At 34.9% G+C, this 14,095-nt stretch overlaps 1 protein-coding gene across 1 annotated transcript in view; it reads left to right on the top strand.

Moving 5' to 3' along the window:
* Nucleotides 1-14,095, top strand: part of LOC117170343 (maternal protein pumilio-like) — a 121,600-nt gene that overhangs the window by 72,567 nt on the left and 34,938 nt on the right. The window contains exons 2-3 of the mRNA XM_033357084.1: nucleotides 7,366-7,740; nucleotides 12,307-12,550. Of these exons, the coding sequence (XP_033212975.1) occupies nucleotides 7,366-7,740; nucleotides 12,307-12,550 (619 nt within the window). The remainder of the gene's footprint in view (nucleotides 1-7,365; nucleotides 7,741-12,306; nucleotides 12,551-14,095) is intronic.

Below are 14,095 nucleotides of genomic sequence, written 5' to 3'. Positions count from 1 at the left end.
CACAAATGGTAAGTTCCGACAGTGCCTACAAGTGTGCCTACTGGCCGCTAAATGGCAATACCGGTTTCATATGTATACACCTGGTAAGTCAATACCTAAGGCGATAACATAAGTCCTATATTGTTTTTACATACGAATATTACGAATCGAAACTAAATTTACGTATTACGAGTACATACTTACTATCTTTCGCTAAAAGATTATCATGGCGCAAGCTAAACTTGCGGAACGAAAGAGGGTATTTGTATTAATGATGCGTGGTTGGGGAGATCGAATTTCATCTTATGATCAAGTTTGTTTGCTTTTTATTCGTACTTTTCGTAATGAAGAAGGGTTAAATCCTATCTCAAAATCAACAATTGAAAGAACTTTAAGGCGCTTTATGAATCATGGATCTATCAAGGACCTTCAGAGAACTGGTCGGCCAAAATCTGCACGATCTAAGGAGATGCAGATGGACATAGCCCAAGCATTTGTTGAAAACCTACACCGTAGTTTACGTCGAGCTAGTGATGAGCGTGACGTTGCTCCTGAGACAGTGCGAAATATTTTAAAAAGCATTAATATCCATCCTTACAAAATTCAACTGGTACAAGAGCTCAATGAAAACGATCCTGATCGTCGGGTAGAATTTTGTGAAATTATGATGGACAGAATTGATAGAGATCATCTTTTCTTGTACAATACAGTATTTTCAGATGAATCTACTTTCACTTTAAAAGGTGAAGTTAACAGGCAAAATTGTAGATATTGGTCCGACGCATACGCCCTTTCTTCATCGATGGTAATCTCAATGCCTGTAGATATGAAGAGCTTCTAAGAAACAAAATTGTACCAAGAATAAAGGAGGTTACAGGCGATAATTTTCAAAATATTTGGTTCCAGGAGGACGGAGCAGCGGCTCATTACGGTAGGGAGGTTCGAGCATATTTGGATACTCAATTCCCTCAAAGATGGATTGGAAGAAGGGTTCAAATTGAGTGGCCTGCTAGATCTCCTGATCTGACGCCTTTCGACTATTTTCTTTGGGGTCACTTTACAGAGCAAAGTATACGCAACGCAACTGCAAAGCTTAGACGAATTGCAGAATCGGATTCTGCAACAGGCTACTTTGATTGATAGGGAGATGATTCGTAATGCTGTAACTCATTTTTACAATCGCATAGCTTTTTGTCAAGAAGCTCAAGGTTTTTAGTTCGAACATCTTCACTGAATCGTGAGAGGCAAGGGGATTCACGCTAATCGAGCACCCCGAAACGTGAGAGGCAAGGGGACTCACGCTAATCGAGCACTCCGAAACGTGAGAGGCAAGGGGACTTACGCTAATCAAGTACCCCGAAACTTGAGAGGCAAGGGGACTCACGCTAATCAAGCACCCCAAAGGGAACAGATTTACTACGTCCACGTCGTTGTTCCTGGGTAATGCTAAACTTAAACGTAAACTGCTTGGAAAAACCTTGAAGATCATCACCATGATCAATTCAGAGCTCACCAATGAATTTCTTGTTGAAATTTACTTCAGGAATTACACTGAACTCTTGCAAAACTTTGTTAATTTCAAATAACCTGTAACTGATCTTGAACGTTACAATTTACCTATGACTTGGGTACGTACCTGAACATAGAATTTTCCTCCGCTTTATCGATTGCAGATGTAAAAAAGGGGGTTTTCATTTTTAAAAAAACAAAGTTGACCTTCAAAAAGCCATAAAGGTCAACTTCAAGGTCAAAATGAAGGTCACCATTGAATTCCTCGTTGAAATTTACTTCAGGAATTACACTGACCTCTTCGAAAACTGGTAATTTCAAATAACCTCTAACTGACCTTCAATGTTACAAGTGACCTATGACTTGGGTACGCGCCTGAACGTAGCATTTTCCACTCTATCGATTGCAGATGTAAAAAAGGGGGTTTCCATTTTAAAAAAACAAAGTTGACCTTCAAAAAGCCATGAAGGTCAACTTCAAGGTGAAAATGAAGGTCACCATTGAATCCCTCGTTGAAATTTACTTCAGGAATGACCTTCACTCTTTTGAAAAATATTTTACCTGAGGAAATATCCAACCGTCCCGGGACTTTTTAGATACCTTGTATATTATATTATACATTTATATTTGTATCGTTAGTATCCAAGGTCTTTTGTTTGAGGCGTCATCTAGTCCACTGACTATTTGTCGCCATAAATTTCTGTTTGGCATACCTCTTTAGCTGCCTTTATGCTTTTTATATATTTTCGAATTAAGGTTTCATTCACACATACCAACCATTCTTTCCTCGTTCTACATGTGGGAACATTACCATTTGTTTTTCCTCAATATACTTGCTTGATACCATCTCAGCGACTTTCTTTCATACTTGTTAAACGTTGTCTCCTCTATAGTCTATACACCAGCGTTTTCCAAACTAGTGCTGCTGACAGGAGGATGCCACCCCCGGCCGGGCAGCTTGGCAGGCTCCCCGCCGCGAGCAGAGGGCTACGTTTTTATACCTCAGCGATTTCCAAACTTTTTTTGCAGTTGTCAGGGAGGGGCAGGGCCGCCACCCTACCATTTTTTTCCCTCTACTAGAACCCAAGGGGGATACTTGACTGTAGGTCATGCGGGAGGTTGCATGCTTCACGCGAGAGAATTAGAACCGGTTGAGAGAAATTAAAATGTGTTAAAATGTTAATAAATTAAATTTTAATTAGTTGAATCAATTTCCAAATCTGATTTTAAGCAAATGAAAAGAAAGTTGTGAAATGAAAAGAAAAGAAAGTTGATCTTCAATGCTAGTTGACAGTTCTTGTAATTTTGCATATACTTAAAAATATGCTTAATTACTCCAAATGTTAACCAATTTCCATCAACTTTTTTTTATTTTCTTAAAATTAGATCAGGAAAATGATTCAGATAATTAGAATTGAATTTATCCATGTCTTTAGGATTTTAGTTATTGAAACAGACTTAAATCTCATGACAATGAAAGGTTCTCATAGCGGGGGGCTTTCGAGGTGCTGGGCTGGCTTCGCCCGTAGGGGGTTGCTCGGCCCGGGGTGGCTTCCCCCAGCCGCGTTCAGGCCGCCGACCGTCGGCACTGGTTTGGGAATCGCTGCTGTACTTACCACGAATAACCCTTTTTAGTCTGGGAGTCGGATAGGAGAGGTGGTATGACCTGAAAGGTCCCCGGAATTTTTTTAATGGATATGGTGCAGAATGATCACCTGAATCCAACGGTACGAGGTGCTTTCGCGAACTAATGCGTATTCTCGAGATATTGTTAATTAAACATTTTTACATAACTTACGCTATATCTTCTAAAATTATCGACAAATTAAGAACATTTTTTTTGAAACTGTTAGGTCTTATTGAAATAAACATTTTTTGTCATGTGTAATTTTTGTCTGTCTCATAGTTTTTTCAAATAACGCAAATAAAGTCTGATATAATAATCAATTTTTATCCATTGTTTATGTGTCTTTTGAAGATTTTTCTTCAGAATTAGTTTGATTGTGTTAAGACGCATGAAATTTCTTTGGCACATTTTTGCATCTGATTCATAGTTTATATGAAAAAAAAACCGCAAACAAGATTGGCAAAAAGGTTTCTTTGAACCCGATTGTAGCCAAAATTTATGAAAATTTTCACATTTTGTTTTCTCATTCTGCTAAAGAAACCATAGAGGGGAAAATTTTGACAGAGACTTTCTTCCGTATCTCGAATAGTTTATTCTAAAATAAACAAATTAAGTTAAAGGAAAATATATCGTTAAATTTCCACATTGGGAGTAAATATCAACCGATTTTTGTCAATCTTTTTTTTATTTTATCGAAATAATATAACGAGGCTAGTTCAGCTTATTGAAATTAGATTCATTAATATGGTACAAAATTTGGATTTTTCTCAATCGACACTATTGTAACAACGGACAACAAATTTGGACCTTTTTCTTTAGTAGTGCCGCTCGAGTGGGTGGTTTTTTGCCTGGTGCGCCCTTTTCATTGTTTGAAATTGGAGCCAGCCTCGTGATATTATTTTGAGAAAATCAAAAAAAGATGAACAAAAATCGGCTAATATTCACTTCCCCTGTTGATATTTAACGATATATTTTCCTTCAATTTAATTTTTTTATTTTTAAATAAACTATTCGAGATACGGAAAAAAATCTTGGACAAACTTTTTCCCTCTATGACTTCTTCAACAGAATGAGAAAACAAAATGTGAAAATTTTAATAAATATCGCCTAAAATCGGGGTCTAAGAAACCTTGTTGCAAGTCTTGTTTGTGTGTTTTTTTTTGTATAAATTATCGAACAGATGCAAAAATGTGCAAACGAAATTTCATACGTCTTAAAGCAATCTAACGAATTCTGCAAAAAAATCTGCAAGACCCATAAACAATGCATAAAAAATCGATTATTATAATGTGCTTTTTTGGGAATTTTTGCAAAAACTATGAGGCAGAACAAAATCGCACAGGACAGAAATGGTTCATTTTAATAAAACCTAATAGTTTCAACATTTTTTTTAAATGTCGATAATCTTAGGAGATGTGGTATAAGTTATTTAAAATTGTTTAATCAACAATATCTCGAGAATGCGCGTCAGTTCGCGAAAGCATCTCGTACCCTTGGATTCAGCTCAATTTATTAATATTTTAACAAATTTTCATTTTCCTCAAGCGGCTCTAATTCTCTAACCGGCCGCTCCCCAGAATGTGCGAGAAAAGTTTGAAACTCTGCTCTACACCAGCTATCCCCAAACTACTGCCGACGGTTACGGGCCATATCTCGGTCGGAGGAAGCCACCCCAGGCCGGGCAGTCGCCGAAGGGGAATGCCAGCCCGGGCTCGGAACCTCGTCAGCCCCTCGCTATGATGACCCTTTCATTTTCATGAGATTTAAAGCCTGTTCTACTATCGCCGCAAATACCTCGTTGCGGCGCCGCAAGACTCGGCGATGCGATGCGGTATCGTAACGCAAGGAATAGTCGTGACAGTGGTTGGCAGTGGCACTGCTGTGGCAGCCAATCAGAGCTTACTGTCAAATGAATGGTTTTCTCGTCGTGCTTTAAGAAGTCAAATGTGTTTCGCCTCTACAATGGATCCCTCTGACCCGCAATTTGCTTCTTTTGCAGTTTTTTCCTTTAATTTTAAATGCTTTTAAATGTTTCTCACAAAATACATCAAACCAAAAAAAAAAATCCAGACAAATACAAAACAAAATCACTCGAACTCAGTGTCGAAGATGCCACAAACGTGTGGTTATACGAGGTTATATGATGAAACGCTCTGATTGGTCCTCTGACATTCGACGCGAGATCACGCGAGACGGTTGCGGCGCGAAAAGTTGAGTTGAACCAACTTTTCGCTCTCAGTTACTTGCGGGGCGGCGCTTGCTTGCGGTGCCGCAAAGGGCTGTTTCCGACGATTGTAGACAAGGCTTAAGGCTTTTCCAATAACTAAAATCATAAAGACGTGGTTCAATTCAATTATAATTATCTGAATTTCGAAATGCTGTTTTTTATTACAGCTTCATTAGGTGAAGAACTAGGAAGTAGATTCGCCTTCACATGGCCCGCAGACAATCTCACCCACACGCGCGGTGCGTATGAGCACGCGTATGTGTGTTTATTCAAGTCTGAAATTTTCAGGAAATGTTCGTAAGAAATTCGAAAAGTAAAAAAGTAAAAAAGTTCCAAATGTATCCATACATTTTTTATAGAACTAAGGATTCAATGTTTCATTTTCGTATCCCGTATCTACGACACCCTTTCTTTGTTTCTATGAATTTCTGAAAGTATTTTAATTATTAAAAAAAATTATATTAATCATAAACAGATTATTTCCAACTGGCCTGTAAAAGTCTGGAATGGACTGTGATTTTGTAATGGTCTTTTAAATTGCGGCTCTGCCGCCATTAATGATTATTTACTGCAGTTATACAGATATCAGATTAATTCAATGTACTGGTTAAAAATTTCATAACGTAATTTTATTCTTCGGAATCGTCGAAAACAGTAATTGACTTCAACATTTGTATATTCAAACTCAGCTATTAAAGCGAAATATCTGCGATATTTATATACAACTTTGAGAATGCAAATACTTCTTACATCGGGAATAAAGGCAACCTGAATGAATGGTGCTTTTAATCAGAAATATATCGACGCCTCCATTCAATATGAGTCCATGTGCTGACAGCGCCGTGTATGAGAATATTCCCTTTGATTATACACAGCGCATAGTCTTATACACAGCGCTGTCAGCAGTTAGACTCATATTGAAGGAGTCGTCGATATATGAGTGGATTAGTGGGATATTAACTTCTTCGCTTGTTGACACATTTGCGGGAATTTCAAATAAAAATTTTTTGGTCTTGTCTTTCTCGTCCTTTTTGACTTTTTTCTCGAAACAATTTTTATCACCATATGTTATTTTTCGCGTGACAGTGAAGGGATTAATTGTGCATCAATTCAATATTGAATTTCCTTACCTTATCATAACATAGACGCGAAGTATGAATAAAATACATAGAAAACTTGCAGATTTCATTGCGTAAAGAAAACACTGAACCTGCATCCTACGTAACGTGGACCGCTTGAGATTATATCTAAAATAAATATTTCCGTATTTAATCGCCACAATATTGACCAAAAGCGAGCCGTTGCTCGTATCACTGGGTACCAGGTTTGGAGAAAAATAAACTTTCGGAGAAACCAGCGATGAAGGTGGCACAAGCAAACACTTGCCGGTGAACGTCCGCAGTGGTTCGTTGACCCCTGAAAGCTACGCGAACACGGCTCTAACCTCGAGTTTAACTCCACTATGTACGTGCTTTATTTTCTTCTTCCCTGTTAATCATTATTTCATCATCTTCGAATCCAGTGATGACCCTGACATGTCTTAACTTTTCCAACGCACTTTACGTCCTCTCAGGACTTTATGTGACAACTGCATTATGCTCAATTCCCTTCTCTTATTCGCCTTACATGGTAATTTATCACAAATGTCTGGCTCGAAAAAATTCAATTTCGATTCTCGTCCTTGAACAGAAATTTAAATGTACGTTTTACAAAAATCTCAAGGTCTTTGAGGGTGGTATAGCTTAAAGAGGATCTCAAAGTTTAAAATTGGTCTCAAGGTTTCATAGTCTCCGATTTTAAGAGAGTCTCAAGGTTTACATTTCGTTTCAAGGCTGAGTACTTGCAAGTATTCGATTCTTAAAATATAGTTTGCACGTCGGTCTAAAAAGGGCTCATTATTTAAAATATAGCCTTCCAGTATTAATAAAATAAAAATGCACTATCTGCATAGCTTCTTCATTTCTACTCAGGATCCCAAATTACCCATTTTGATCTAACACGAATATTCTATTCTCTATTTCAGCAACTATTCCGAAGTCAGCCTCAGGGAGCCACCCCACAACAGTTGCAATTACTTCAACAACAGCAACAACAGCAGCAACAACAGCAACAGTATTTGGCATCACAAGCACAGCAGCAGCAGCAACAGCAGAATTTCCCCACAGCTCCGTACACAGTTATCAGTGGTCAAGAACCATATGTTGGAGCTTTAATTGCTGGAGCGCAACCGGTCGTGCCTCAATATTACAATGTAGGTCCGTGGGTCTATCCGGGATTGCTACCACAAGCACCACCACAAGCTCAGGCACCACCACCACCTAGGAGGCCTTTGACGCCTTCTTCAGCTGCCGCGGCCGCAGCAGCTGCGCAAGATACAGCTAACAACCTTGCACAGACAGTAGGTTTTATGTTTTCTGTTTATTTAAAGTTATATCATTTTTGATGCGTTAAAGAGTCGTAAGTTGTTGCTTTTCAATACTTTTTATTTTTAATTGTCATATAAGTCAAATCAATTGCTCCGGGTTCTTCTCCACAATAATACATATTTTTTGCTGAAACTATGTTAAATAGTAAAGATCGCTGAAACAGGATTTAACTTTTTTATTTTTTATTTTTCAAAACAGAAGAGTGCACAGACGTGCATTTGTATATTATTTACTATTTAACAATGTTTCAACGATCAATATTATTGTCGAGAAGATTCCGAGAAAACTGATAAAGCTCGTATGGCTAAACTTTTAATTAAATACCCTATGTCCGAACAGAAGGTATTATTCGATTTAAAATTTAAAAAAAAAACATACTTTTTGGGTTTTAAAACCGGCGACTTTTTTACGACCTCTAAATGTTTTGATGTATCAATTTGAACATTTTCGTTCCACCTCAGTGTACAACATATTTGTATAAGACTCAATGTTTATACAGTAAATTAACAAACTACTCTTTCGTTTAATCGTCACTTAAACAAGTATAGAGTTAAGGTTAGATAAAACAATATTAATATTTTCAACTCTGACAACTCGTACATCATATAGGTTTGCTACAGAGTAGCATTCCAAATTGAGGTGGAAAACATTTACCTTAATTTCTTTTGAGCAAACTCATGTCTACACGAAATGAAATATCGAGTTGAAACATCGCAAAATTAAATAAAACTCACTGAGTAATGTTTAAATGTCCTAGATGCCTGTTACTACAATACAAACGGCGAGTGTGTGGACTAGGGTGGGTCGAAAAACAAAATTATGGAAGTAGGAACTAGGACTATTTGAAAAGTATATGTTTTGATGTCGATTGATGAACGCCTTCAATTTGATCGTTAGCAAAATGTGCTTTAAAGAATTCTTATTTTTATAGTTTTGTTTCGTGTATGTTAATTTGTTTATTTTTTGGAGGTCTTGAATGTCTCACCAACTTTTTAAAGCTTTTTATTAAACGTTCTACAGGCAGAAATCATGTCTAATCAACTTCTGATTTCAGTTTTTTTTCGAGTTAAAAATACTTTTAATTTACCTTGTTATAGAACAAGTTTTTTCAGGGGGGTAAGAGGCGCTGGAAAGAATATTTGAAACCACCCCTTTGTGTATCAAAATCAGAAAAACGTCAAAATGAACGTCTTTATACAGTTTTTTCGAGTTAAAAATACTTTTAATTTACCTTGTTATAGAACAAGTTTTTTCAGGGGGGTAAGAGCCGCTGGAAAGAGTATTTAAAACCACCCCTAGTGTATCAAAATCAGAAAAACATCAAAATGAACGCCCTTTATACAGTTTTTTTTCGAGTTAAAAATACTTTTAATTTACCTTGTTATAGAACAAGTTTTTTCAGGGGGGTAAGAGCCGCCGGAAAGAATATTTAAAACCACCCCTAGTGTATGAAAATCAGAAAATCGTCGAAATGACAGCCATTATACAGTTTTTTTCGAGTTAAAAGTACTTTTAATTTACCTTGTTATCGAACAAGTTTTTTCAGGGGGGTGGGGGGTAAGAGTCGCCGGAAAAGATATTTAAAACCACACACTTTCGAATTTTTTTAAATAAACCTTCTACAATTTTTTGAACTCTTTGTAATTCCTTTCATTTATGAAAATAAATTAAAAATGCCTTTGAAAAATTTTAGAGGGTTTATTTAAAAAAATTCCAAAGTACTTTAGAAATGTTAAAAAAGAGTTCTAGATATTTCAAAAGATTTTGAAGGAATTGAAAAGTTGGAGAGAATGCGAAGAAACTCCAAGGAATTTTCAATTGATTACAGTTCAATATGAGATTTTAAAAGATTTGAAATATTTCAGGGTATTTTTAAAATTTCAAGAGACTTTAGAAAATTTTTGATATTTGAGGAGGATGTTTTAAAAGATGTCAAGGAACTTTTAACGTATTTGTTTAGTTTAAAGGAATTTCAAAGAATTTTAACAGCTTTAGCAGGCTTATTTGAAAAAAATTTCAAAGTACTTTACAAGTCTTTAAAAGATGTAAAGTTGTTTCAAAAGATTTAAAAAGTTTCTAAATATTTTAGAGTATTTTAAAACATTCCAAGGAAATTTCAATGAATTTCAATAATTTAAAGCGATTTCAAAGAATTTTAACGATTTTTTTCATGTTTTATAGTTGAAAGTGGAACTACTTTGTTAACATTTTATTTTTATTTTTTTTTATTGCAAAAATTTCTTTTCTGTAAATTTAACTATTTTGCAGAAAATTATATTTATTTTTGGTTAGAAATCAATTGGCATTAAACATTAATTTTTTGTAAAGAAAATTAGTTTTGGTGGAATACAAATTTCATTGATTGAAATCACAAATTTGACTTCATCTGCTGAATTCTTATAATTTTGGTTGAATTCTTTTAAATAGAAAAGAAAATTAGTCACTTTTTCTGTTTAAATATGTAACTTTTTCACTTTTTGGAAATTAAATTAGACTGTGGTTACCCTGCGTAGTCTTCGCTCATTTTCAAAAGCAATAGTTTTTTTAAAAACTTCATCGTTCAATCTAAGTTGCTTCTTGAAAGTCGTAGAAGATTATCATAAGAAATTTTTGAATTTTTTAAAGAAATCGAAAAATCCAAATTTTACCGCACAAAAAATAACTATAAATTAAAAATTCCAGTTTGTGGTCAAACTATTCAAGATATAACAAAAAATAAATCCACAAAAGTTGTGCACGCGACTAAGATTTTACCAATTAGTTATTAATCACTTTTTTATAGGACACGTAGATTCGGTTTTATCCGTAAAAAACACTTAAAATACTAAATTTAATTTGTGGACAATCGTTACAAGCTATGGAAAAAGTCAATAGACAAAAGTTGTTCTTTCAAAAAAGAGCTAAACATTTGTCATCAATAATTTGTGTATAGGACGCGCAGTTTTTGTTTGAATCGTAAAAATATAATTAAAAAATTAAACATTTTACAAAACGACACCAGGCACGAAGAAAGTTACAAAGACAAAAAATGTTGATCCAAAAAGGATATTCAAAATTGTTATTCTTAATATTTTGATAGGACCAGTAAATCCGGCGGCTCTTACGCCCCTGAAAAAACTTGTTCTGTAACAAGGTAAATTAAAAGTATTTTTAACTCGAAAAAAGCTGTATAAAGGCGGTCATTTCGACGATTTTCTGATTTTCATACACTAGGGGTGGTTTTAAATATTCTTTCCGGCGGCTCTTATCCCCCTGAAAAAACTTGTTCTATAACAAGGTAAATTAAAAATATTTTTAACTCGAAAACAAAACTGTATAAAGGCGTTCGGTTTAACGATTTTCTGATTTTGATACTCTAGGGGTGGTTTTAAATATTCTTTCCGGAGGCTCTTACCCCCCCCCCCCTGAAAAAACTTGTTCTATAGGAAAGTAAATTAAAAGTATTTTTAACTCGAGAAAAAAACTATATAAAGGCGGTCATTTCGACGATTTTCTGATTTTCATACACTAGGGGTGGTTTTAAATATTCTTTCCGGCGGCTCTTACCCCCCTGAAAAAAGTTGTTCTATAACAAGGTAAATTAACACTATCTTTTATTGGATAAAAAAGTGTGTAAAGGCGGTCATTCGGCACAAAAAATTTTTTTTGTCGATTTTTTCGTATAATACTCACTTTTATGCTTAGCTGAACTAATTCCGCTAGGCTAATTTCAGAAACAAATATTTATTTTTTTTTCTTTTCGTTCATTTGAACGTTCGGAACTTCAGGTACATGCATAATTGGTAATCTGTAATCAGTGTTTCCAAGTATTTGATTCATATGTCTGAGTTGTTTAAACAATTATTATTTATTTTAATAATTGTAAGAAAATATTATTTTCTACAATTTATAACACAATCAATTAATGATAAAAGTGCGTTTTAGGTTTAAGATAGTTAGCAATTGAGTAATCGGTTTGGAATTTTGAGGCCGCTCGAATATTTTTGTATAATTTCTTGCATACGCGTCATCTACGTACTCATATATTCAAGCACACAGCGCCGATTTTTCAATAAAATGTTTTCATTATAGATTATAATCCAGATTATACGCGGCCGATACCGATTACACATTCAGATATTTGACAGTCCTTTTTTTGGTTTAAGGGCATGTGACACACTCAAATACTATATTACCGACCGCACTTTTTCATTTCCCTGAATGTTTTTGTTTTGAACTTAAAAACTGTTTTTGTAAATAAAATATCGAACTGAAACTTTGTAAAGTGTATCAGAAGACCATAAAGTACGTTTATGTACTTAATTTGAGTAGGAATTTCGCTAAAAATTATTTTCAAAGAAATTAACTGGGACCATTTTGTGACAAAATTCAAGATTAAATAAACCTTTCTGCGTGCATTTTTTTTTATTTTCCCTCTTTCAACTTGATATCTCACGAGTACATGAATTTGAACAAACAAATGTCTACCGTGGAAAAGTTCCAAATAAAATTTGATAATTGAAATGTGATAAAAAATAATTAGAGTAAATTACTTTTAGGTTCAGGGTCAATATCAAGTGATACCAGCTTATTATGAAGTCGGACAAAATGGATCAATTATGGTTGGTGGAGTCCGTGGTTTGGGATCAGGTGCAACGCCGATGCGACTGGTCAGTCCAGCACCCGTTCTAGTAAACAGGGCCCCATCGCAACCACCACCGGGCCCACCTGCCCCACCACCTCCAAGTATATACTCACAACAAACCCCAACATCTCACAGTAATGCGTCAGGAGAATGTTTAGGTAAGTTCGTGTTGAGCTCGTCTTAAAAAGATTTATCAGGACCCTCTAATTCAAACTGTGGTAAGTTTTTGTGATGAGCCTTTCGATTTTCTTTCGGCAGAGTGTTCCCTAACTTCAAAATGTGAACAGGAATTGAAATCTATATTTAAGAGAGTTGATTAATATCAATCATGCAATATAATATCCTTGCTGGTTTGAATTCCACTTCAAGGTATGTTTTTATGCTATTTACGACTTCTCTACGTTTTAGCGGGAAATATTTTTTATTGTGTACACAACTTAGAGAAACATATTTGCTCATAGGAAGGGCTGCCACACGGTCACTTTTAGTCACATTATTTTTCCTTGTCACTTTTCAGTCACTTTTTTAAGAAACAGTCACTTGAAGTCAATTTTTTAAAAGAAAAGGTAATTTTAGAGCTTTTAAACCTTTTAGACTCCACCTCATTTTTATTGACTTTGCTGTAACTGTTTAAGCTGTTACCGAGTGAAGGAAAATCGGCGCAACTTGGGCGGCGCACAGTGGTTCAGATGGTACGAAAAGGTGATCAAAACTAAAAAAATGAATTTGGTTTTTTTTTATGTAGAGTTGATGTCAATCTATTAAAAAATGTTTGAAGTTTATGAAAGTACAAAAATCATGAAAATATATTATTATTTTAGGTCTTTTTTGAGGCTTCAAAGTTGAACAATTAAAGTACTCGCTCTCAACGCCTAATATACACCTTAACTTTAGAAGGTGCTGTATCGAGACAAACAAAAAACATTTTAAAAAAGATTATATTGAAATATAGGGTATTCTTTTATGTAAGTGATTCAAGTATTAAGAATTTCATATTCATAAATTTTATTAATTTTTTAAAATTAGATTCAACCTGTAAAATTATTTCTCATTTAATCAGCTTTCGATTGAAAAAACTTAAGTGCAACACCTTGCGTACAAAAAGTGGAAATGCTACGTTGTAGTGAAAGATCTGATGCATTCATTTCAATCAAAGATTTTTGCGCCAACTTTCGACTTCTCAATTGGGACACTAATTACGAGGGCTGCGCAGACAGGAGCTTGCCCGCGACGAGGCGTACGTTTAACCCCCGTAGCAATTTGACGAAATAGGGATTTTAATTTACACCCTTTTTAGTATTGAGCGATTCAGATATTCAATATCCTATGCTTATTTTTATTAACATGTTTACTAGATAATTCCGCAATTGTACTACAATAAAGGATTAGGTCTTATTAAAATAATTCTAAATTCTTTTTGGGTATATTTCAGGAACGAATTTCAATAAATTTGTGTACATTATTTGTTTGGTTACATAATTATTATTTTGTCAATTATCATTTCCCTTGATTTTGCACAGCAAATAACATCTGAATTTTATGTTTAAAATCAGGAACTTGAAATACTATCATAAATTAAATTTCAGACATTCGTAGGGTTCTTTTAACCCTTAAACGGCCAAAACGCCACTACCGGTACACTGCTTTTCAACGGCCAATAACTAAGACTATTCGACACTAGAAAAAATTGAGACACATATTTT

This window comes from Belonocnema kinseyi, chromosome 1 (assembly GCF_010883055.1).
Source record: "Belonocnema kinseyi isolate 2016_QV_RU_SX_M_011 chromosome 1, B_treatae_v1, whole genome shotgun sequence".
NCBI lineage: Eukaryota > Metazoa > Arthropoda > Insecta > Hymenoptera > Cynipidae > Belonocnema > Belonocnema kinseyi.
Note: the sequence above shows the minus strand (reverse complement) of the source record. Positions and strands in the feature narration are given on the sequence as shown.